This window comes from Grammomys surdaster, unplaced genomic scaffold (assembly GCF_004785775.1).
Source record: "Grammomys surdaster isolate TR1022 unplaced genomic scaffold, NIH_TR_1.0 129, whole genome shotgun sequence".
NCBI classification, from domain to species: domain Eukaryota; kingdom Metazoa; phylum Chordata; class Mammalia; order Rodentia; family Muridae; genus Grammomys; species Grammomys surdaster.
This window is the reverse complement of record NW_021604587.1, coordinates 15,233,149-15,257,474: the sequence shown is the minus strand read 5'-3', so window position 1 is coordinate 15,257,474 and position 24,326 is coordinate 15,233,149. Positions and strand designations below refer to the sequence as shown.

Sequence of the window (24,326 nt, the reverse complement as noted above, 5' to 3'; positions counted from 1 at the left end):
AACGAGAATGTAAAAGGAACGATGGAAGATAGCCTTGTTTGTATTTGGTGTGTGAGCTGGAGTGGTTGGGGATGTACGTCCAGCCATGTGCATCAGTGTGCACCCATGTGCATCCGTGTGGAGGCCAGAGAACATGATCATGTTCTTCTCTGTCACCCTCTACTTACTCCTTTAAGACAGGGTCTGTCGCTGAACCAAAGCTCTGTGTTTTTTATTTCATGTGCGTTGGTGTTTTGATTACATGTATGTTTGTGTGAGGGTATGAGTTACACACAGTTTTGAACTACCATGTGAGTGCTGGGAACTGAACTCAGGTCCTCTGGAAGAGTAGCCCACTGTTCTTAACTGCTGAGCTACCTCTTCATCCTCAGACTCCATGCAAAATAGATTAAAAAAAAAGATTTATTTAAATGTATATGAGTACACTGTCGCTGACACACCAGAAGAGGGCATTGGATCCCATTACAGATGGTTGTGAGCCACCATGTGGTTGCTGGGAATTGAACTTAGGGCCTCTGGAAGAACAGCCAGTGCTCTTAACTGCTGAGCCATCTCTCCAGCCCCCACATGATAGATTTTTATATCAGTAGCATCAAACTATTCTGCATCATCAGTAGAATGCTAAGGTACCTCTAACTTGATCTAGTATTTTCTATGATGTATGCTTGGTATTGGCCTAAATATAGTTCCTAGGATATAAAATGAAGAGAAACATTACACAGCTGTGGGCTTGGTTGTCTCTAAGCATCTCTGCTGTGCCTTCAGCACTATTCCCCTCCTGGGCCTGGACTGTCCTCTGGGTAGGCAACTCAACCTGTGGGTCCACAGGCAGTTAGATGAGGCTTTCGTGGATTTGTTTTGTGTAGGATTCGTTGAAGGTGGTTTCTGCTAAGCAATGATGGTGCTCAATCACATATAATCCTATGGTGAGTTGATGAAAATGGAACAAACTGCACAGCAGCTTTATAATCTACATGGAAAATCCTCACAGAGGCTAAGCCAATTGGCAGTGTTAACCGAAGAACCCTGGGTCTAGACTTAGGAAACTGTTCAGAAATACAAGCTAGTATTTTAGTAGACAATTATCACATGTCCATAGCTCCAGAGTTCTAACTATAAAGGCACCTTTAAAAAAAAGTTAGAGTAAGCTGAATCTCGGAAAATGTGCACTGATGGGCGAGTTGGACTATCAGAAGCTTCTGCCTCACCTGCCGGATTTCCCAGTTGACATTCCACTGCTTCATATTGGCGAATCTCCACGTTGTAACTGGTATCCCAGTGACTGCATCCATTCTAATCAACCTGTTGTATGAAACCCCCAGGATGTCATCTTTCTTGCTTCCTTTAAATCTGAAAATAGCATAAATTAAGGGAACTGTTATTCATATACAATTTCTTTAAGATCACTTATTATTATTGTCTGTATGCATGATGTATATGTGTGGGTGCAAAAACACACGTGAGAAGGTCAGCGGCCAACTTTATGGTGTCAGTTCTATCCTTCCACTGTTGTGTGGGTTCTGGGGAACTCAGGTCACCAGGCTTGTGCAGCTTTTACCTGATGAGCCAGCTTGCTGGCCCCACATACAGCTTCTTAAAGGCTACCTCATAACATTTCTAAATTATCTCAAAAGACAATGAGCAACCTGTTTCCAAAAGGGGCCTCTCTTTTGGTGATAAAGAAATTAGTTATGAAGAATGGGAGGGAATTAAAAATTTCCTGAAGATCGTCTTTAAAAGAAGATGACATCAGAAGAAAATGAAATAAGAGGAAGTCAAATCACTTCATACAAAATCAGCACCATTGTGTTCTAGGCTGAGGAGGTAGAATATTCCTGACCATCAGGGAGTAAAGAGCTTGGATAAGTGAAGTCCATGTGTCAAATAAGGTAACAGAAACAAAGGGAAGCATGACTGGGAGTTTGAGCATGAGATTATTATCACTTTAGATAGAGGTCAGAAAAGGCGATGACAGAACCAAAGAGTCAATGCCTGGTGGTGAGTGAGCTACGTGGATATCTGGATGAAAAGTAGTCCAGATAGAAGGTACAGCCATTTATGTGTATGAGTATACTTAAGGACTGCCAGGAGGCCAGGGTAGCAGGATTGTCTGAGGAGGACAGAGGAAAGGCATAACAAGCTGACTCTGAGGGGCATAGAAAGACTCTAGGTTGTTTTGAGCAGAGGCTTAGCATGGACTGTCTTAGGTTCACAAGAATCACTCTTCCTGGTGTTTTGGAAGAAAAGGCTAGCAGCAGGGATACTAAGTAAGGTCACCTGGCACTGTCTAGGTGGTGGTGGTGGTGGTGATGAGATTCTGTGTGTGCTTTGGAGGCAGAGCTGGTAGGATTTTCCAGAACACATGATGCCAATGCAACAGAGAGAGACATCTACAAGAAGAGTTTTTATTTAGTGAGATCCAGAATAATTCAAGGAGAGGCAGCTTTAGAAGGGAAAGAATAGAAGTTTTGGATATGGTAAGATGGGATGCCAACTCATTGGACACTGATGTGGTTGGATGGATGAATCTGCAGTTTTAGAGAGGGTTCCTGGGTCAGGATGCACATCTCAGAGCAACCAGCTCCTTATATAAAGGAAGCTAAACAAATAGCTGAGCCCTAAGTCGGTGAGTATAGTTTGAGGAGTGGTTTAAGCCTCATGGGCTTGTGTACTCCAGTATTATAAGAAACCAAGGGGACGAGAATGAGCTAGGAAGGACTGAAGGAGCTGAAGTGGTTAGCAACACCACAGGAAGAACAACAATATTAAACAGCCAGACCCCTTAAAGTCCCCAAGGACTAAACCACCAACCAAAGAGTACACATGGAAGGACCCATGACTCCAGCTGCATATGTAGCAGAGGATGGCCTTATCTGGCATCAATGGGAGGGGAGACCCTTGGTCTTGTGAAGGGTTAATTCCCCAGCTTAGGGCAATGGTAGGGCACTGAGATGGGAGGGGTGGATGAGTGGGAGAGCACCCTCATAGAAGCAGGGAGGATGGGGAGGGGATAGGAGTTTTAACTGGGAGTGGGTATAACATTTGAAATGTAAATAAAATAACCAATAAAAAAATATCAGAAAAAAAGAATAAGCCAGGAAAGGAGATTAAAATAATTGGTCAGGGAGGGAAGAGGGCACCTAGGGAGGGCTGCTGTGTCAGTAGTCAAAGGCATGCTTTACAGTCAAAGGCTGCTAAGAGGTCTTGAGGCACAAGGGCTCAGAGTTAGCCACCTTATTCAGCAAAGGTCAAGGGTGACCAGCAGGTGACCTTGATGACAGCAAGTGGAGTGGGGAGGGACAGGCTTGGAGTGGGTCCAACATGCTGGAGGAATTCTGCTGAAAAGGGAACAGACACAGGGGCATCAAGGGAGGATGTGGGGATGGAAGGCTGATAGCAGTGTGGATGCTGCAAAAGAGAGAAAAAGCAATCTGGGAGCCATTTTAATTGAACAAACCACTTTTCGCCCTTCGTATCTCTATCTACCTTCTCAGGATAATTTCTATACCTTTTATTATTCGTTCTCTTACCTTAAGTCTTTACTTTGAATAAATAAATAAATAAATAAATAAATAAATAAATAAATAAATGAATTTTTAGAGACAGGGTTCCATGTAGTCCAGGCTGAGCTTCTGTGTTCATCTCTCAAGGGCTGGGGTTACAAGTCTGCACTACTATGCCCAGGTCTATGAAATACTGAGGACTGAATCCAGCACTGTGTACATGCTAAGCAAGATCACTACCAACTGAGCTACACCTGTAGCCCCCCCAACATTTTTATATTACTTTTTTGAATATGATTCTTATTTAATCTTTTTTTACAGTCCAGATTTTATCCCCCTCCAGGTCCACCCTCTGACTGTTCCATATCCCATACCTCCTCCCTCCCATAAGGATGGCTATGTAGCTCAGGCTAGTCTTCAGGCTACCCTTAAACACAAAGTTCCCTTGCCCTTATCTTGATTGGTGGGCTGATAACAGTGTGCCACCCTATGCCATTCCCCTTAACCTTTCGGCTGTTGTGACTAGAGCAGAAGAAATTGTTTTGGGGGACAAAAGGTGTAATCGAAAATTAAATGAGATGCAAACAAGGTAATGGATTAAGAAGTGTGAACATGCTCTTCCGGGTGGTGCTTAGAGTGGAAGGTGCTCAAGATGGTCCAGCGTTTGACATACCATCGTACAACACAGCCTCTAACAAAACCAGGCTGTCTCGAATCCCTGGCAACAGGATTGTTTACCTTTACACCAAGAAGGTTGGGAAGGCACCCAAATCCGCATGTGGTGTGTGCGCAGGCAGACTGCGAGGGGTTCGTGCTGTGAGACCCAAAGTCCTTATGATATTGTCTAAGACAAAGAAACATGTCAGCAGGGCCTACGGTGGCTCCATGTGTGCCAAGTGTGTCCGAGACAGGATCAAGCGGGCTTTCCATATTGAGGAGCAGAAAATCGTTGTGAAAGTGTTGAAGGCACAAGCACAGAGTCAGAAAGTAAAATAAATATGCATTTTTTAAGTAATAAAAATAAAGGCTTAAAAAAAAAAAAAAAAAAAAAAGAGAAGTGTGAACACACTCCCTTGATAGCAGAGGCAGGAGGAACCAGACGTTTCTTGGCCAGAGCTAAGGGAACATGTAGCTTTGTATATAACAGTATCTTCAGCATGAGCCCACCAGCCGAGCTGTGAAATGAGATTATGACCTACTGCTTGCTACCATCCTTCCTTTCTTAAAAAAGTAGACTCAGTTGGCTTAAGAAAATAAAAAGAGTACTTGAAATTGGGAAAATAATCGGAGAGATCTGGAAGGTTCTGAAGAGAAGGGAGTGATGAAAACATCAATTTATAAGCCTGTGTATGGATACACTTTGGAGAATCATACTCCATATGGTGGACACAGTCATCATACTGGGACAGGCTACCCATGTCAGTATCTCTGACTATTGGGTGAACTTGGACAAGTCATGTAACTTTTTTTTTCCATAGAAAACTATGTTCTCATCTGTAAAATACAAGAAAGTAATAACAGATGAGCCACACACAGGGTGTTCAGATCCAGCAATCACTGTGTCCACAGGAACAGGGTCTGTATCTGGAAAGGCTGGGAACATAATCCAAGTGTTTTTTTAGGACATCTGTCTGGGAACCCAAAACTCTACAAAGCCACACAAGGGCCACCATGTGAGATACACGACAGGGAAGTCACATGTGGCACCAACTCAACAGCTGACATCCTCCTTTTGGTTTAGCCCAGGTGGTTAGCCTAAAAGAACACCATTTCTTTGTAAGATGTGAACATTTTTTCCTACATTTAGCTGAGTTTCCCAGAGTGTTGACTCACTGAGCAGAAGGATGGAAGATTCTTAAGGGCAGTCAATGTACTTGGGCCATTTGTAAAATGGTAACATTCTAAAATAAGAAGAACTTGACATTCTAGACTAAGTGAGCAAACAGCAGCAGGGTTGCAGAAAGCCACCTATGGTTGGATGGCAGATGGAAGGCAAATGGACCCTGTAATCACCTGACAAGGTAGTAGGTGAGGCCGAACTCAGGTAAGGACTGCCATGCCTGGATGAACTGTAGTTTGGCTTCGACCAGAGGCATCTGGGCTACATTATGGTGAGCTTCCAGGATCCGGGCCGCCAGCTAAGCAGAAATGAGAGATCAAACTCGACTTTAGAGCTACTGGTTGCTTTGTAACCACTCTTCTCGATACAGATCTCCAGTGTGAATGATAAATACAGGGCTCCACTGAACTCTGCACAGATGGCTCATTCTATTAACTAATGAACCAATTCACTTTCTCCTTTCTGCTGAGTTATGAAACTGATTGAGTAGAAGGAGGGCCAAGATCAGGTAACACCCACAGACTTCTAAGGCTCATGCAAATGGCCATCTCTTCAGCGTTGATTCCACTGGAAAAGGTTCACCTGTGGAACTTTTAACCCACTCTATGCATAATTTGGAAGCATAATTTGGATTCCTAATTTGTAGAGACTAAATGACTTTATCCTTTTAATCAAGTTCAACCTGGGACTATTACTATATTCAAACAGCAGTAAAAACTTCTCTAACAAAATCAACAATGATTCTATCTCATTGTCTACCACCCAATGCATAGTCAAATTTCTCTATTAACCTATTTTTCATGGTGATGGCTTTAATTGGATGCAGCCCTTCCTTTTCTCTTAGTGCATAAGTACTTTATAAAACAACCAAGCAGGCAAGAACCTGTTTAGACTTGTGCTTTTTTGCGCAGCGAGGTGATACTAAGCATTCTGGGTTCATATCCATGCTTTCGAGACTGGAAGTCACCAGAGGTGATGAGGTCCGGTTTTTCATCTTGAGAAATGAAAGGATGCTGACAACTTCTGGCTGATAGGAGCTGTCTGCCATGGTTTTACCCTTCGATGCCAAGATGCAGGCAGCCATCCACCGGGCATATTGATCCTCCTGAAACAAAAGCCAGAGAGCTTAGAAGCAAGTTCACCTGTGACAGGGCCACCTTGCCACAGACACAACAGAGCTTGGCTCTAGAGCTGATTGTAGCCAAAAGGTCGAGTAGCAATAGAAACCTTGGGCTATGATACAAAGCTATCACCTTCCAGTCATGGAAACATGTGAGGTGTTACACATGCTCTAAATGGCTGTTAACCATTGAATGCATCACCCAGCATACTTTGAGCCATTCTGCACAGGGAACTTTGTGCAATGATGCAAGGAGACAGAAGAGTCCCGAGCTGAGCAGACAAAATGAAGCTTCAACTTCCAGAGAGCTTCATAGATCCGATTTCCATCTTCATAACATGGTTGACATACATGATGAAGAACCCTTTCCCCCACCAGCTTTCTGTATCATTTGTAACCTCATCTCTCCTAGGTGATGATTCTAACTCTAAGGAGGCAATTAGGGCCTTGGGTGGAATTTGAACCAGTCAATAGCAGTTCCTATTAGCCTTTAAAGCCTGGGCTATGCAGCCTGGGACTTAGAATAATTAAGTCAGCTCAAACTACAGCAAGGAGCCATGCCTAGCTAGACCTGTATCCAATCAGATGCAGCCAGCTAAGAGCAGCCTGGAACATCAGATTCCCTCAGTCAAAATTCAGGTGTTTTTTGGAACATTAGTGCAACACATGTCTGTTACAGAGCAGCAGCTTGAGATACTGTTTCTATATGGCTGCTATTTATACAGTTCTATAGTGAAGTCTTCAGTTTTGCCATGATGTGAAACATGGTTTAGTGATCATTATTTTTCCCTTTCAGTAGAGAATTCAATACCTTACATACAGTATTTAGTACTTCGATGTAATATAGGCTTTGTCTTAGGTGACTCAGTCTATGTGAGGGCTAATGTATGTGTTCCCACATAGCGAAGGTACTCTAAGCTGGGATGTTTGTTGGTTAGGTGTTTTAAACGCAATTTTGGCTGAACAGTAATTTAAATTTATGATGTGTTTATGGGATATAACTATTATATAAAAACCAATAAGTTATTTGTAGGTTTTGCTGTAGTATTAAATTGTATATATGTATGTATGAAAGTATGTATGTATGTTATATATGTATGATGTGTTTATTTATTTTTGTGTGTGGGGTGGATAAGTGCAGTGTGTATACTGGTTCATGAGTGGAGGAGGTCAAAAGACAAGCTGGGGGATCTAGCTTTTTCCTTCTACTGTGTGAGTCCAGGGAATTGAACTCAGACCATCTAGCTTGGCAGCAGACATCTTTACTCACTGAACCAGCTCACCAGGCCCTGCTCCTAGTCTTAACACAGAGGAACTGATAAGATCTAGGGGCTTTACTTACATGGTCACATCTCAAATACACTTCATTCATACCATCAGCAACAGGGATTAGTAACTTGATTCCAAATTTTCTACCCGATACATTCACATCTGGCACAATTTCACAGCCTGAAGAACAAAAAGGAGGGGCAGAACTGAGTGCTGAGAAATCTGTTGTAATAAATGTCATCATAAAGTCTTTGTTACAGCAGAGGCTTGGTCGCAAGCAAAAGCTAGAGGAGTAATCAATAATAATAATTCAAGGAAAACTAACTAGGCTTATAAACAACATGGATAAAAATAAGATTTTATTATTTTCTTTAGAAAATCAACTGAATTCATTTTTAGGACGATATTGACTATCTTGTTAGGAATACTTACACACACATACATACATATGCACACATACATGTACATGTATGCACATATGTACATATATACACACATACATATATAATATATATATATACACATATATGTATACACACACACACACACACACACACACACACACACATATATATATATATATATATATATATATATATATATATATATATATATCTCATATGTACATATGTGTATATATATATTGAGACAAGATCTCAATGTGTTCCAGGCTGGCCTTGAATTTGCTGGGTAGCTTAGGCAGACCTTGAATCCATAATCTTTCTGCCTCAGGTTGTTATCCCCACTCCTGATATGAATACAAAATGTAAAAGAGATCAAAGCAGAAGTGATTCTTTGCTACAATGATGGCAGAGCTGAGTACACTGCTAATTAAATAACTCAGGGGGCAGAGACACCAGTACACTCACAGTCACTTTCAGATGTGAGAGTGGACACTAATTAAGAATGAAACACAAGATTTCTTGGCATTTTTTTCCTCTTCTGCAGTCTTGGGATTGAACCAGGAACCTGCACAAAAGAACATGCTGTACCACAGAGTCCCATCCTCAACCTGAACTCAACTGTTTTTGAATCAGACAACCTCACATGCTGGATGAGAAGGGAGAGCACAGCACAGACTCCCTGCAATGACCATCGCCCTGTGATGGAGAGGAGCTGTCGTTCTGCAAGCAGCAAGACTTAGAGCTTCTTCTGGATACTGCTGAAACAGTGTTTCTAGCCTACACCTCAGTGAGGTGCAAAAATCTCTTACCTCTAATGTTTAGCTTCTCTATTGGTTCTCCTTGTTCAAGTTCCTTATTTTTAAAGTAGGCTATAGATGTATCTTTAAAGACAAACCAGTATTGTTTGAAAGCTTTTAACATTAGCTTCTTGGGCCTGCAAATGAAAATACAGCCAATATTTAAATGCCAGTCAGAACTGCAGAACACATTGCAAAGTTTGAGTGGATAACATGTCCTTTATTTTTTAAAACAATTTTCAAATTTCTGGTTTTACTTCTATTTTTTAATGGTGCTGAAGACCAAACCCCAGATTCTGTGCATGCTGAGTAAGTGCCATCCCACCAAGCTGTGTCCCCAGACCACTAACATAAAAGCAAGAAATAAACCATCGCTGTGAAATGCACAAATTAATGCAAATAAATTCAAAGGCCCAGGAGTCAGGAGTTGGGCCTTGTTGGTCATGTTCTTCTTCCGCCACATTTTATTAAAAAAAAAAAAATTGAGTACTTGCCTCCCGGATGTATGTGTGTTTATAAATGGTAACACTGCCCTACTAAAATATTATTAAACCTGCACAAAAATATAAAGTGAATGTAATTATGTAGTCCATTTCAAGAAAGGAAGCTGTGACTTTCTCAAGACCCAACGAATTTGTCCCAGCTGTGAAAAATAGAGCCACCTTACTACAAGTGATATTAAAATAATTTATTTAAAAAACTCAGTGTAATATAGGTGTACAACAACATACCTAGACAAGGTAATTAGGGTGGCAGAGCCAGCATAAGACTTAAAACCTTGTTCCCAGAGGTTCGGATCCTCTCCCTAACAGTGCATTTTATTAATTTATTAATATTCCCAGTTCCTGTTCTAACTGCTATAGTTTTCCTAACACTAGCAGAATGCAAAATCTTAGGTTATATACAATTATGAAAAGGTCCTAATATTGTAGGCCCATACAACTATTTTCAAATGCCATAAAATAATTACTGAACCATGATGCCAAAGCCCTGCTTGTATAAGTATTTGTTGAGACAGAACTACTAATTTTCATCTTCTCTGAAGCCAATCACTCACTTAGGAGAGTTAAGTAGAATATACCAATTTAAACATTTTTAATCAGTAAGTTTCAACCTTACTGTAGATCCTGAATTAGATGATATTTAACATGGAAATACATATTACCAAACCTCAAAAGCATTCGGACTTTTTATCTTCTTTTATGGTTTTTAGGGATGAACTAGAACCGGACACATTAGATAGACACTCTACCATTGAACTACATCCTCAGTCATTACTGTTTCTATAAAGTCATTTACTGGGGAGAGATGGTGGAGGGGAATTAAGGAGCAGAAAGTATAATGTCACTTAACTGGGAAGGTGCCACGATGCATTACTTTGTAAACCAGCTTAATCATTACTCAAACCCTGTACTGGGTATGAATGGCTTCTACAGACCTGTGCATATCTGATGCATCAGTCTGGATGGGTTTGGGTACCAGTGTGATGTCATTGCCATGAGTGCTCCATCTGTGTTTGGAACGTCTCAGCTTCCTCGGACCTCTCTCATTACTAGTCTCCTTAGTGCACGAACGATTAATTTTCTTAGCAAGTTACTCTCAGCTGCAGAGACCTCTAGGGCTTTTTATCTTATATACCAAATCTCTGCATCCTTACGCCATCAGCACATCTCTTCCTTGGTCAGACCACACCACCATGCTACCCTGTACGTCTGTGAATTTGATCTTTAGATCTACAACACATTTCTTTTTTAATACAAGGCGTGATTATTGGCAACAGGGTAACCATGGAAACATTGCAGAATATTTTTAAAAATGTTATCTTTGGGGGCTGGAGAGTCGGCTCGGCAGTTCAGAGCACTTATTGCACCCACATGGCAGCTCACAACCCTCTATAACTCTATTTTCATGGGGTCCAATGCCCTCTTCTGGCCTCTGTGGGCACCAGGCATGTATGTGGCACACATACATACATGCAGACAAAACACTCATATACATAAAATATAAAAAATTGAAAAAAATGATTTTTTTCCCAACATGACTATCATTCAAAAACTAGTTATACAACTATTTGTTCCTTCAGGGGGAAATCAGTGTGTTTATTGTTTTGGAGGCATGTGGTGGCTTACAAGTGATATCCATAGGGTCATCAGTTTGGGATGCTTATTTTTGAAAAACAAAATGTCATAATACTACTTACAGGCATTTGCCTCCATGAAGTCAGCGAGCCATTTTCCCCACCCCTTGTTTTTTACTTTTTGAGATAGAGTTTCTCTGAATAGCCCTGGCGATCTTAGAATTCAGTCTGTAGAAAAAGCTAGCCTTCAACTGAGAGATCTACTTGCCTCTGCCTCCCAAGTGCTGGGATTAAAGCCATATGCCACTATCCCCCAGCTATCAGGAAGTCTTATGGAAGGACCAAGCTTTCATGATCAGTTCCTATTTATTGCAAAGATTCTGGAATATTTTAAGATTCTTATCTTGAAATAAATCAAGTAAACCCTATAGCTCATGTGTAAGTATTACTGAAGTCCCTTGCTATGGTATCTGCCTATACATAACTCAGTGAACAAACTTTATCTGCAACATTCCTGTTAACTTCTCACGGAGCCCTTTGATCTCCTCCAAAGTGGCACTGGTAGCAGCCGTGGCCCCTTGCAGCTTTGCTGTGTTTCTGTTCACATGATGTCACTTACTGGTAGTGCCAAGACTTAGGAATCTTTCTCAAATGTGGATTTATTAGGATCATGTTTGTGTGGTATACATTTATGGACCTATAGGAAGTAGACTTGAAAGGTTTGACTGAGCGCTCTCTCAGCACTACCTAGACTGTTTCCCATCTGCACTGGTCACCCATGTGACATGACTGGGCTGCCACCTCTCTGTTGTCCTCCAGCAGGGAGTCCAACCTTTTCTCCCTCTGGTATTAAAGACTTTCCCTCATCAATGGTTGTGTTTATCAAGATTTACTGATTTCTCTCTCTCTTGCCAGAGACCTATGATCCATGAATTTAAGGATTTTTATTTTAAACATTTATGAAAAATGCTTAAGTATTCTCTTTTGAATGTTTTATTCTCTTCAACCATTTTCCCTAGAACTCCCAGTAGATACAGGTTGGGCCTTCTTAGTGTATTTAAGTCATATTTTTAATTTATGCCTTTTTGGGCTTTCTTTGATGGTATTGAATAATTTGATGATTAATATTCTGAAAGAATTCAATTTTATTTTGAGTCAAGTTCTCACTGTGCAACCCAGACTGGCCTCAAACTTGTAGCAAACCCTCACATCTCTTCCTAGCAATTTAATACTTCTATGCTACACATTTGTCTTCAGAATTTCTTTTTTTTTTTGAGCTTTTATATTTGTGTTTATTCTTCATTTAACTTTTAAAACACTACTATAGTTGAATATTAAAACAAAAACAATAGCCAAGTAGTGAGCATATTATGATTACAGTCCTTCCCACATTCACTACTGCATACAGAATGTCAAAGAATGACTGGCCCATTACGAGGTCTGACACTGAACGGCCACCTCTGGGGTGATGTTCATTATCCTCATACGCTTCTCCATCGTAATGACGCCGTCTTTCCTGATTTGGATCAAAGTCCACCAGTTCTACCTGATCCATTTCATCAGTCTCTTCTACTTGCTTCCTTTCAGGAAGGAGTTTTTCCAGCAAAGAGAGTTTATCAGGAAAGAGAAAGCCATTTTCAGGAAAGTTTACCTTAAACTCAATGATTAGCTGTCCCTTTTCATATGGACGACGATATATTGGCATGCCTTCATTTAGCACACATTTTATATCCCCATGCTTGACAATCTGACCTGGATGAGAGGTGATGACTATGGTTCGGTTGTCAAGTGTAGATATTGGCTTTTGGAAGCCACTCAATGCTTCAACCAGCTGTATGTCCATACACATGAAAAGTCTACTCGCCTTGTAAAAACAGCATGGTCCTTCTGATCTAACACAATGATAATATCTTCTGGCTCCAGTCCTGGTTCTTGGTCTCCTTCACCATGGAATGTTATTTTCTGACCATTTTTCATGCCTTTATCAATATGAACTTCTAAAATTTTCTTCTCTCGAACTATCTTTCTTCCATTGCAGCTTTTACATCTGTCTTTAGGACTGATGCGTTCTCCATGACCCTGGCACTCCATGCACACTGACTGAATTTGCTGAACCATTCCTGGTCCAATCTGATGAATCCTTATCTGCATGCCTGTCCCCCGGCAGTTGGGACAGCACTCTACTGCTCCTTTCTTACCACCTCGCCCTGCACATTTGTCACAAATCACATTCTTTTGCAGAGCCAGTTTTCTTGTTGCACCATTATATAAGTCTTCTAAGGTCACTGAGAGCTGATGAACAACATTTTTACCTCTCCTTTCTCTTTGCATTCTTTCTCCTCCTCCAAAGAACATATCAAAGATATCCATGGGCGAGCCAAAACCACCACCTGCTCCGCCCTTTTTAATCGCCTGCTCGACTCCTTTATTATATAATTCTCTTTTTTTGGAATCAGCAAGAACTTCATAAGCTTGAGAAATCTATTTAAACTTTTCTCCTTCATTTGGATTCTTATCAGGGTGGTACTTCAAGGCCAATTTTCTATATGCCTTTTTCAATTCTTCCTGGGTGGCATTGGGTTTGACCCCCAAAACATCATAGTAAGTGGTTTCTTTCAACCATTTTTTTACAGCCGGTGAGCGGGCTGGCGCCGGAAAGCGGAAAGAGGAGCCTAGCACAGCGCAGCTCGGCCAGACACTGCTCCTCCACCACCCACCGAGCGTTCTGGAAAGTTCCGCCCGGCCGAGAGCCCCGGCACTTGCCGGAAGTCGTCTTCAGAATTTCTACTTGGATCCTTTCAATAATTCATACTCTATTTTGCTATAATTTTTACTTTTAAATTTACTTAATGATTATAATCAAGCTCACTTGATAGTTTCTTAATATTTTATCATCTAAAATTATTAATGGCCCATCAGCTCATGTAGCTGTGATTCTTAGTGAGAACTCAAGTTGTTTTCCATATGAAGTGTGTGGGTGTCTCCCTTTAAGTATCTTCAGAGCTACAGTTGCTGGGGCTTGAGGCCCAAATCAGCGTCAGTTTACATTCTCTTATCATTTATCTTAATCTGTTTAAAGCTTAAAGCTCTGGCCGTGAGTCTATCAGAGAGGCTTTCTCTTTCCCCACAGATGGCATGGATAATGTCTGTGCAAAAATAACACCTACGAAAATGTCAGTCCTAGCCAGGTGTGGTGGCGGACCTCTTTAACTCCAGCACCTGGAGGCAGAGGCAGGCAGATCTCTGTGAGTTTCAGCCGAGCCTGGTCTACATAGTGAATTCCAGGTCAGCCAGAGCTACACAGTAGCCGGTCTCAAAACAAATGACCAACCCAACAACTCAACAAAGCAAACCAACAGATGCCAGCCTCGAGCGATGAGAACCCAATTCCTGTGTGGCTGTAGCTTTGTCTGTAGAACTAAATCTCCTCAAGCTGAAACTTCTCAGGTTCACTTTATGAGCATTTTTTGTTGTTTGCAATCTGGTATTTTACACGGTATTCATGTATATTTATGGCCAGATTGGGGAGTGCATTAGACCCAGTGTCATGCTGCTAGAACCTGGAGCTCACTGTTGAACAGTAATAGTGGGCTCAACAGAGTCTGTTTAGAAAAAAAAAATAAAGAGCTTCCCTGTAAAAAGACTAAATAGGCATCCTCAGAGGACTGGTCCACTGTTCTTGTATCAATGAGGAGAGGAAACCCAGAGAAATGCAGGCCCTTCTGGACAGTGTACTAGGAAGGCAGCTCTAACTGACTCTCCAGTACTCCCTGCCCCTTTCTCAATCTCACATCACCTCTCCCTCTTCTGTCTGCATTTCTTCCATCCAGGAACATTACTATTATTGTTATTCTACTATTACTACTGTTACTGTTATTATTACTACTATTACTGTTATTAGTATTACTGGATAATAAACTTGGTGTCTTGAGACGTTTAATAGATAGTGTCCATTCAACAGATACAAGGACAATCTTAGTGATTGAGAGTATAAGTTAGAGCTAAAGCCATCACAAGGTAGAACTGAAGAGGTCATAGGTCACGTCCAACATGTCATTTCTTTGTAAAACACTAGGCCATCTACAGGGGCTGTCTTCATTTGTTTCTTGAAGTGCTGGTTATCCTCTATTCAGAGACTATGAAGACCAAATTTTTTTTTTTTTTTTTGGTTTTTTGAGACAGAGTTTCTCTGTATAGCCTTGCTGTCCTGGAACTCACCTTGTAGACCAGGCTGGCCTTGAACTCAGAAATCTGCCTGGAAGACCAAATTTCTTTGTGAAATGATTACACGTATTTTATAAATCTATACTTGCCACATCGAGTTGCTCTTTTCCCCTGAAGGTCTGAGTATTATGAGATGGATCAATTGTAGTTACAGGCACTTATGCCACAGAAATTACCTGAGTTCACATCCTATCATCACAACAAAAGACTAAACAAGCCAATACCAGAGACCCAGGGACAGATACCTCTTGATTCTCTTGTAGACTCCATTTGCCATTCAGTCTTTGTAAGGCCTTTCCATCTTACAGTGTTTGTTAAAAGCAACTTGCATTCCCCACCCCCACCCTGCTCCCTGAAAAGCCAGCTGCCCCAGTGAAGTATTGTTTTGTTAAGAAAAGTCAATAAACCATAAAGTGACACAGTGACTGCATTGTTTCTTTCAGTCCAACACTCCTTGGCACTATCACAAAGGTGGCAGTCACCCGTTAAAGCAAACAGAAACAGTAGTAGATTGGCCAACACTGAGAGGTGAATGGAGGTTAACAAAAGGGACTCCTCCCTGGAAGCCCAGGAACAAAGTGCTTGAAACGAAAGATTCTTACACTGCTAATCAGCTCTCAGAGGGTGTCAGGTCCTGAGCCTCCCAAGCTGACCCTAACAGAACCGCCACTTGGGCATACATGTTCATTTTTGCCAACCTGCTTATATTTACACCACTGACGTGTGAGTAGCTATATGCCAGGCACTGTGTTAAATTCCTCAAATGCCCCGGTTTATCAAATGCTCCCAACAAACTTAAGAAGAGGATACTCCCACTTTTATAGCATAAGAAACCAAAGCACAGAGTCATAAAAACTCCACTCTAGGTGACCAGGGCATGTGGCGGGAAGTTAAGGTTCCACCCACTATTGTCTTATGCCAAAGCCCATAACACAGAGCCCACCTTTGACCTGTGAATCTGCCTTCGGTGTGCAATCATGTTCGATCTCAGACCCTGCTTGTGAGGGTCTGTTACAAGGCATTCTTTTGCCATTTCAAGATACTTACCTAAATAATTTGAGATAATCTGCGAGTTTAGGGATGTCAGTAATGTCCTCCTAAGAAGAAAGATGAGAGTTACTAGCAGGAAGTTCACAGATGGAGCTGCAAGTTCACACCTGTGGCACCCAGCATGTCAGTCACTTGCCACAGAGACATAAAATCTGAATCAATTAAAATGAAATAAAATGAGAAACTGAGTTCCTAAGTTATGTAAACCACAGTAGTCATTGCTGGGGCATGTCAAGGGGGCGGGGGAGTGGAAACTGTATGGGAAGCATGCAGGGACCCTGGGGCAGGTGACAGAGTCCTGTTTCCCAATTCTGGATGGTGACTTGGTTGACAATATTTATTTGTTAATATGTATATTTGTATTTTTTTTACTTTATGAGGATAAGAATATGAAAAGAAAAGAGAAGATCAACTGATACTTCTTACACCTATATGTCATTCAAGTTGAAAATCCGAGTTAGAAATTATCACTTTAATGTATGAACATACGATCACAGATCTGTATGAACATATATCTTTTGTAATTTTTAAGTTAAAGTGGGTGACTCTAGGAACGTCCAGGCCACTGATTAAACCTGGAAGGCACCTGGTTCAAAGTTCGTTCTGAGGTGGCAGTTGATGTCTGCCTGCAGCATATAAAGCTACTGAGGGAAGGAAGGAATTTCTCATTTGTTCCATAACTTCCTCTTATGTATTCAGTGTAGGAGGCAGGCAAAAAGGAGCTCCAACTCCTGCTCAGGCAGGGCTTTGCTTTGTGTATTGAGAAACCAACTTCTTGTTTTAAGGTAGTTATTGGTAAGAGGACTCTGAGCGAGTGTGGAAGAATGTGGCAACTCATTTAGCTCCAGTTTCAGTGGACCCACTGCTTGGATTCAGTGCGATTAAACCAGTAATTATTCCATTGGTTGAAGAAGTTAAAACAAAAGAGTGCTGAGTGAGAGAATCAAACCAGTGGGGCATTGCGATTGCAGGGCTGTATCCAGCCACCTGAGGGTCAAGAGTGATAAACAGTTTTCTTTCTGAGGTATGACTAGAGGGTTTTAGTTTCTAAAATAAAAAATGTTTAGGAATGTTTGATGATATCCTAAAATCTTGCTGGGACCCTTTAATACAGTTCCTCATGTTGTGGTGACTCCCAGCCATAAAATGATTTTAGTTGCTACTTTCTGTGATTTTGCTGCTACAGTTAATTGTAATATATTAAATAACTGATATGCAGAATATCTGAGATGCAACAGCTGTGAAAGTTGGTCGTTCAACCCTCAGAAGAGATCACAACCCATTGGTTGAAAACCGTTGTCCTAGAGAAAGGCCATCCTCTCTGTCAGCCTTACTTAGTGGTAACATATGACCAGACACCAAGGCTTTTAAAGCCTTTTCTTCACCCTCATGAGTGCCCCGTGCCATAGGCTGTATGGCTCCTTCTAGGTAGTGTAGTGGAGCCCATTGAAATTTCGCCACATGCAGCGCCCAGGAAGAAATGCGGTACAACAGCTTCAATTGGTGGTGATAAAATTCTCCTAATGGTCCCTTGTAGAGCTAACCCAAGAGAAGCAGGTTCTTGCTAACTTTAAGTCTGTCACATGTGCAGCATGTTTTTTTTTTTTTTTTGAAAGACATTTTCTCTTAGCTTCAATCTGCACTTGCTAGAACAAATTCTGAGTTAACAGAACCATTCATACCAAAGTGTTGTCCGCCTTCCCGCCTTCAAGGGTCACTTCCAAACTTGACAGCGCTGCTTCTACCTCGTCAACCTCAGACTTGGTTGCAAAGTCCTGTATTTCAGCACACAGGGACAGCTTGCTGATGTGATACTAAAACATAAACAGAAGTTTTTGTTTTTATTTAATTACTTAAATTAATGTGTGTTCTTGAGACAGACTCTTGTTAAAGATTCTAGACTGTTTAGGCTCTTCTCAAACTCTCTAGGTAGCCTAAACTGCCTTTGAGCTTATGATCTTCCTGCCTCAGTTCTCCCGAATGGTGGGATTACAGGTATGCCCTACCTCACCTTGCTCAAGACAGAGGTTTTAGAAACGTTACAGCCACAGATGGATCATTAACCATCTCTTCTTTTTGAGGAGAATTTCCCTCAAATCCTGAACATCTCCTGGAAGGAAGTTTGTCTGTGCAGGGAAATGACATCTAATTAAACTAATTGTGAGATTTAGCATTAGTTCTGGTCAAACCTACTTCTGCCTCGTCACTGCCTGTGGAGACAAGTGACAGGAGATGCAGAATAGTTGCCTTACACTGTATCTGCACATGAGTAGATGGCAAGGAACATTTTACATGGAAACCCACTCTTCTAGTTTTCATTTCTTTCTTCAAAAAAAACAAACAGAATGCTTTAACTAGAACAAACTAAAATTCTTCCACGCCCCCCCCCCCCCACCAGGAAAAGCTGCAGACATCTCATAACCTGCAGGGCTGCAAAGATCAACATTTCTTCTTCTGTACAGTCAATTTCCTCCAAAAGAACAGCCCACCTGGCTTGCTCGTACAGTTGGTTTATTCGGACAGCGTCATACTAGAGAAAGAAAAGAAAGTATATGTGTGTGTGTGAATCGATTTATTTTCCACAGCACAAAAGTTCTTGAATAACTGAGGCTAATCTCTGTGAATCACATGTTCTAAAGTCTAGCTCAGGCAACTGCCAAGAGTCTGCTATCTTCCCCTGCTCACCGCTCCCTTTGACTTCTGAGATTTGACTTCTGAGATCGGAAGGAACTAAATATTTAGTTTGCCAGAGCTTATTCAAACAGCCAAATCAATTCAGCTCCGGTACCAGGACTTTTCCTCTCCGAATCACGTTTCTATTGAGAGTAAAAACAGGCACTAGATAATAGGTAGTCAAAGATGAAGCTGATCTTCAAACTCTGCCCATCAAAGAAGAATATTATAGGGTCTTTTTAGATGGAACTTCATACCAATTATTTTAGTAAACTAGAGGAAGTAATAAGTATTGTCAGGACAACTTTGAAAAAGAACCACATTGAAGGAGACATACCAGACACAGTAACCACAACAGCATGGCACTGGTTTATGATGGATAACAGTTACTTATGCATATATATATATATATATATTAGAAAGTAAAAGTATTATATACAGTGTGGAAAATGTGTGGGTATTCAGGGAACAAAAATATCCCAAACAAGAAAAAATAACACCACCCCACATGAGTTGACAAAGGGATTAAAGAATTTAAAATACAAAATCTCAGTATGGTTCCACCTCATACCACTGTGTTATTCTAATCCGAAAACCAGGCAATAACCAAGGGTAATGAGGACAGGGTGCAGTCAGAACATGAGTCTACAGCTAGCTTTAACATAGGACAGAGAAACCAGAAACTAGGATCCAGCAATTTGACTCCTTTAGACAACTGAGAGTGAGAACTAAAACATATCGAACTTCTTCACAGAAACATTATCCACGGCAGCCAATATGTTGAAGCAATATGGATGTTCATCAATGAACAAGATGAATAAAAGAACATGCAGACAATGGAATGTTATTTACTCCATGTGGTAGTTTGAATGAGAATAGCCCCCATGAGCTTATATTTGACTATTTAGTCCCCAGGTGGTGGAACTGTTTGGGAAGGACTAGGAAGGGTAACTGCATTGGAGAAGGTGTGTCACTGGGGGTTGGGCTTTGACATTTCAAAGCCTATGCCATTCCCAGTTAACTCTCTCTCTGTCTGTAGCACCATGCCTTGTTGGTGTGTGCTGTGTGAAGTTGTCCTTCTTCATCTACCTAAGGAATTCTCTGATTGACTTTAATAAAAATCTGATGGACAATTAGCTAGGCAGGAAGTGGAAGGTGGGACTTCCTGGGAGGGAGAAAAGAACTCTGGGAAGAAGACAGAGGAAGGCATTTTTGCCAGGAGACATGAAGGGAGACAGACATAGGCTTAGAAGGTACAGCTAGCCACGTTGATAGAGCTAGACGGACAGGTTAACTTAAATGAGCTTGTCCAGAGCCTGCCCAGCTAAAGCCTAAGCTTTGAAATATTAAAAGCTCTCTGTATGGTTGTTTGGAGAACTAGTTGGTTAAGGAATAACTGCAGCCTTACTAATTTTCAGAACTACTATATACAGCATATTAGTAACCATTTTTTTAAACAATGCCTGCTACCATGTTCCCCCACATGATAGGCATGGGCTCACCCTCTAAATCTGTAGGCCCTCAATAATCTTTCTTCTATAAAATCTCTTGGCCATGGTGTTTTGTCACAGGTATTGAAAAGTAACAGATATTTGGCTTTTGTTTGTTTATTTTTGTTTTTGAGACAGGGTTTCTGGGTAGTCCTGGATGTCCTGGATCTCCCTTTGTAGGCCAAGCTGTCCTTGAACTCACAGAGATCTGTTTGCCTCTGCCTTCCAAGTGCTGGGATCAAAGGTGTGCATCACCACTGCTCAGCTGATATTTGACTTTAAAAGGAAGGAAATTCTGATTGATGCTGTAACATGGGTGAGTCCCAAAAGATGAAATATTTGAGACATGCTCTAAGGAAAAATAGTGCATGATGGCACTTATATGTGCCTCCTAAGTTAGGCAGATTCATCTATTCAAAAAGTCAGAAGTAAAGGATTTGGTTATTACCAGGAGCTTAGGAGAGGAGAAAAGAGCTATTGTTTAATGAGTAGCAGTTAGGGATGATAAAGAAAGTTTTGGAAATTATGGACATTAATAATACTTGCACAAAACTATGAATGTGCTTGTAACACCAAGTTACCACTTACGACCAAGAGGGTAATGAATAAAATGTCCACTATAAAGAATAAAAAAAGTCCCAAACTTGTGCATAAATGATCATAACATTATTAACAATAGTCAAATATGTACGTAATTCAGATATTCTTTGATGAATTAACAGATATACATAGTATATATAAAATAATAGAATATTATTTGGTAATAAAATGAAATACTTGTACTACTACAATATAGATGAACTTTGAAAACATACTATGTGAAAGAAATTAATCACAGAGCTCTTCATACTGTACAATTCTACCTATTACTTAAAATCTTTTTGAGGCAGAGTCTCACGTACTTCAGGCTGGCCTGGAACTCTCCATTTATTTGAGGATGACTGTGAACTCCTCTGGCTTTCAGCTCCCAAGTATGAGAACTGGGATTACAGCGATGAACCACCACACAAAATTTCCTGTGGTGCTGGCAGTGGAACTCAGTGCCAGGCAAACACCCTATCAAAGGAACTAAGTCCTCAGCTAGAACAGGAAAATCCATAAAGAAATTAGTTTTTTGCCTGGGGCTGGGAGGATTGAATGGTGATCAGGATTGCTTGCTAATGGGGTACAGGCCTTCTTATGGGGTCATGGAATGCTTTGAAACTTGACAGCAGTTATGGTTGAACAATTCTGTGAATACATAAAAAACACTGCACTGTGCATATTGCATGGATGAATATATGGTCTTTAAATGAGTGGAGGGAGTTTTCTGTTTCTCGTCCTTTCTCCCTTTTCCTCCTTCCCTTCTTCTTCCTGTTTTTACTCTCTCTTTTTGGTTTTGGGATGGAACCTAGAAACTGGCACATGCTAAGTGCATGCTCTACCATTGAACTTCACTCCCTAGGGAGGAAGTTTTACATAAGACAAGATGCCTAAAAGTTATGATGTATAAAGCAGACTTGATACATAGAATTAAGAATTTGCAATGAAAAATACACTTTAAAGGTTATAAGATAAAGACTGAAAGAATGTATTTCAATGAATAGAAAAGATAATATCCATGACTCCAAGCCATTTCCGTGAATGAATATAAAAATCAAACAATCCACAAGGATAAAGAACAAACACAATCAGGTGTCTCACAGAAAAGACCAGATGGCCATTGAAGCACTGGAAAAGATGCCTAGCCTTATCATAAATCAGAGAATTCTAACTAAAACAAGGTGAGAGAGTTCCTGTTCTTTTTGACTGGCCTGTTAGATACTGATGGTGTCTGATGTTGTGTGACAAGGAGCAGCAGGTACTCTGTGCTGGCGTGGTCATTAGGAAGGCCATCTAGACACAACTCTGAATATCCTCCTGCACTTTGTCGAGTAGCTAGACAGAAATGTAGGCATTTACCATACACTCTGGTAAGAATGTTGTCACACTTGGGCCCCAACAGTCTATGGGTCAGCCTTTCTTTGATCATATTTCAGTTGATAAATGAGCAGATTAGGCTACATACTAGCATGAAAGACAGCTCCAATAAGGCAAGAAGCTGCACACTCGTGAAAACGCTCCCGTCTATTTAGGGACTACAAGGCTCTGGAAATCTGGCAAAATATAGGCTAATAAACACCTGCAAGGATGTGAAACTGTGGCTGCCTTTAGGAGAAAGGTCAAGGCAAAGGATGATTTTCTTCTCTCTTCTTTTGAAAAGAGCTTAATGTGCATATTTAGGGTTTTAAACATGAAACAATGGTTTAACATGGATTATAATTTGGATTTGTGAGTGAAAAGAGCAGCTAACTTATTAAACATCACAATTTAACAAAGACTTGCAATATATACATGCTTACTGGCCATGGTTCTCATGCCCTACATGAACTCTCCAGAATTATTCATCTGTTGTCTGTCACTTTCCACCCTTTGACCTATAGCTCTCCCTATTGCCTATGTTCATGTTAAAGAAAGGAAAACTGGCAGGGCTGGCCCCTGACACATATGTGTCCTCTAGACCCGTCTGTGTTGTGGCAAGTGTCAAGATCTCTTTTAACACCATTCATATATGTGAGACTTCACAGAGTTTACTCATTCAGGCTAAACATTAGTTTTTTATTCTAAATAACACGTCTTTACATTTGACTTATAAACAATCTCAATTGTGGTAGAATATGTCTAACAGAATGTCTTGACCATTTAAGATAAGATGTACGGTTTAGTGGCATAGGTACATCCACGATACTATCACCAATACTACTACAAACTCTTCAGCTTGTAAGACCAAAATTCTATTCTCATTAAATCATAGTTTCTATGTTAGATTTTGTTCTGTTTTTAGGAAATGCTTTTCTAATTTCTTTCTCTCTCTCTCTCTCTCTCTCTCTCTCTCTCTCTCTCTCTCTCTGTAGTGTGTGTGTGCATGTGCGAGTGTGTGAATATGGTGTGTGCTTGTGTGCAGTATGGGCATGTATTCATGTAGGCATGTGAAAGTAGGCCAGAGGACTGTGTTAGTATCTTCTATCACCCTCTGCCTATTACTTTGTGGCAAGGCTTCTCCCTGAACACAGAGCTCATGGTTTTTCAGCTTGGGTGGCATCCACAAAGCCTCAGTGTCACCTCTGTGTTTGCCTGCCTCAGTTCTGGAGTTACAGGCCCATGTGAGACCATGCCTAGTTAGCTACTTGGGTGCTAGGATCTAAACTCAGGTCTTCAGGGTTGTGCAACAAGCAGTCTTAATCACTAAGCCACTTCTCCAGGCCCATTTGAAATTGTTTTTTAGCAATAGCAATACATTATATACTTAGAAGAAATAAAATTGATAAAGAAAACATGAAGGAGAAATGGAAAATACTCAGAGGACCTCAGTAGACTCCTCGTGAGCTAGCTAGCACTGGCTTATTTTTCCTTTTGTGTTAATCTTATGCCTGTTAAGAACAGAGGCAATAGGGGATGTCTAACTGTGAAGCAAGCCCAAACCAGCAAAGAGCCCTGATCATGGTAAATAGGAAAGCCGACAGGCTGGAATTACAAACATGTGCCATGACCCTTGAGATCCAGAGAATGAGTTTTATAGTACATAAATTATTGTTCAATCAAGACTTTACAACTAAAAGAAATTCACATGTACAGTAAACATGAATCCAGGTGAGGTGGCATATGCTTGTCATCTGAGATACAGGGGAGCCTGAAGCAGAGGGATCATTTAAGCACTGGAGTTGGAGACCAGCCTGGGCAACATAGCCAGTCTCCTCTCAAAAACAAACAAAGCTAAAGCCAATCAGCCACTACCCTACCACACACACATACACACACACACACACACACACACACACACACACACACACACACACACAC

General features: G+C 40.9%; 1 protein-coding gene and 2 pseudogenes across 1 annotated transcript in view; 1 reads left to right on the top strand and 2 right to left on the bottom strand.

Moving 5' to 3' along the window:
• The window catches only part of Fermt1 (fermitin family member 1), a 38,062-nt gene that overhangs the window by 1,273 nt on the left and 12,463 nt on the right, over positions 1-24,326 (bottom strand). Inside the window, exons 6-13 of the mRNA XM_028755441.1 lie at positions 18,707-18,814; positions 17,967-18,098; positions 16,282-16,331; positions 8,946-9,070; positions 7,806-7,912; positions 6,227-6,448; positions 5,517-5,641; positions 1,209-1,350 (exon numbers count right to left, since the gene is read on the bottom strand). Of these exons, the coding sequence (XP_028611274.1) occupies positions 1,209-1,350; positions 5,517-5,641; positions 6,227-6,448; positions 7,806-7,912; positions 8,946-9,070; positions 16,282-16,331; positions 17,967-18,098; positions 18,707-18,814 (1,011 nt within the window). The remainder of the gene's footprint in view (positions 1-1,208; positions 1,351-5,516; positions 5,642-6,226; positions 6,449-7,805; positions 7,913-8,945; positions 9,071-16,281; positions 16,332-17,966; positions 18,099-18,706; positions 18,815-24,326) is intronic.
• LOC114610820 lies at positions 4,156-4,499 on the top strand (annotated as a pseudogene).
• Positions 12,442-16,256, bottom strand: LOC114609809 (annotated as a pseudogene).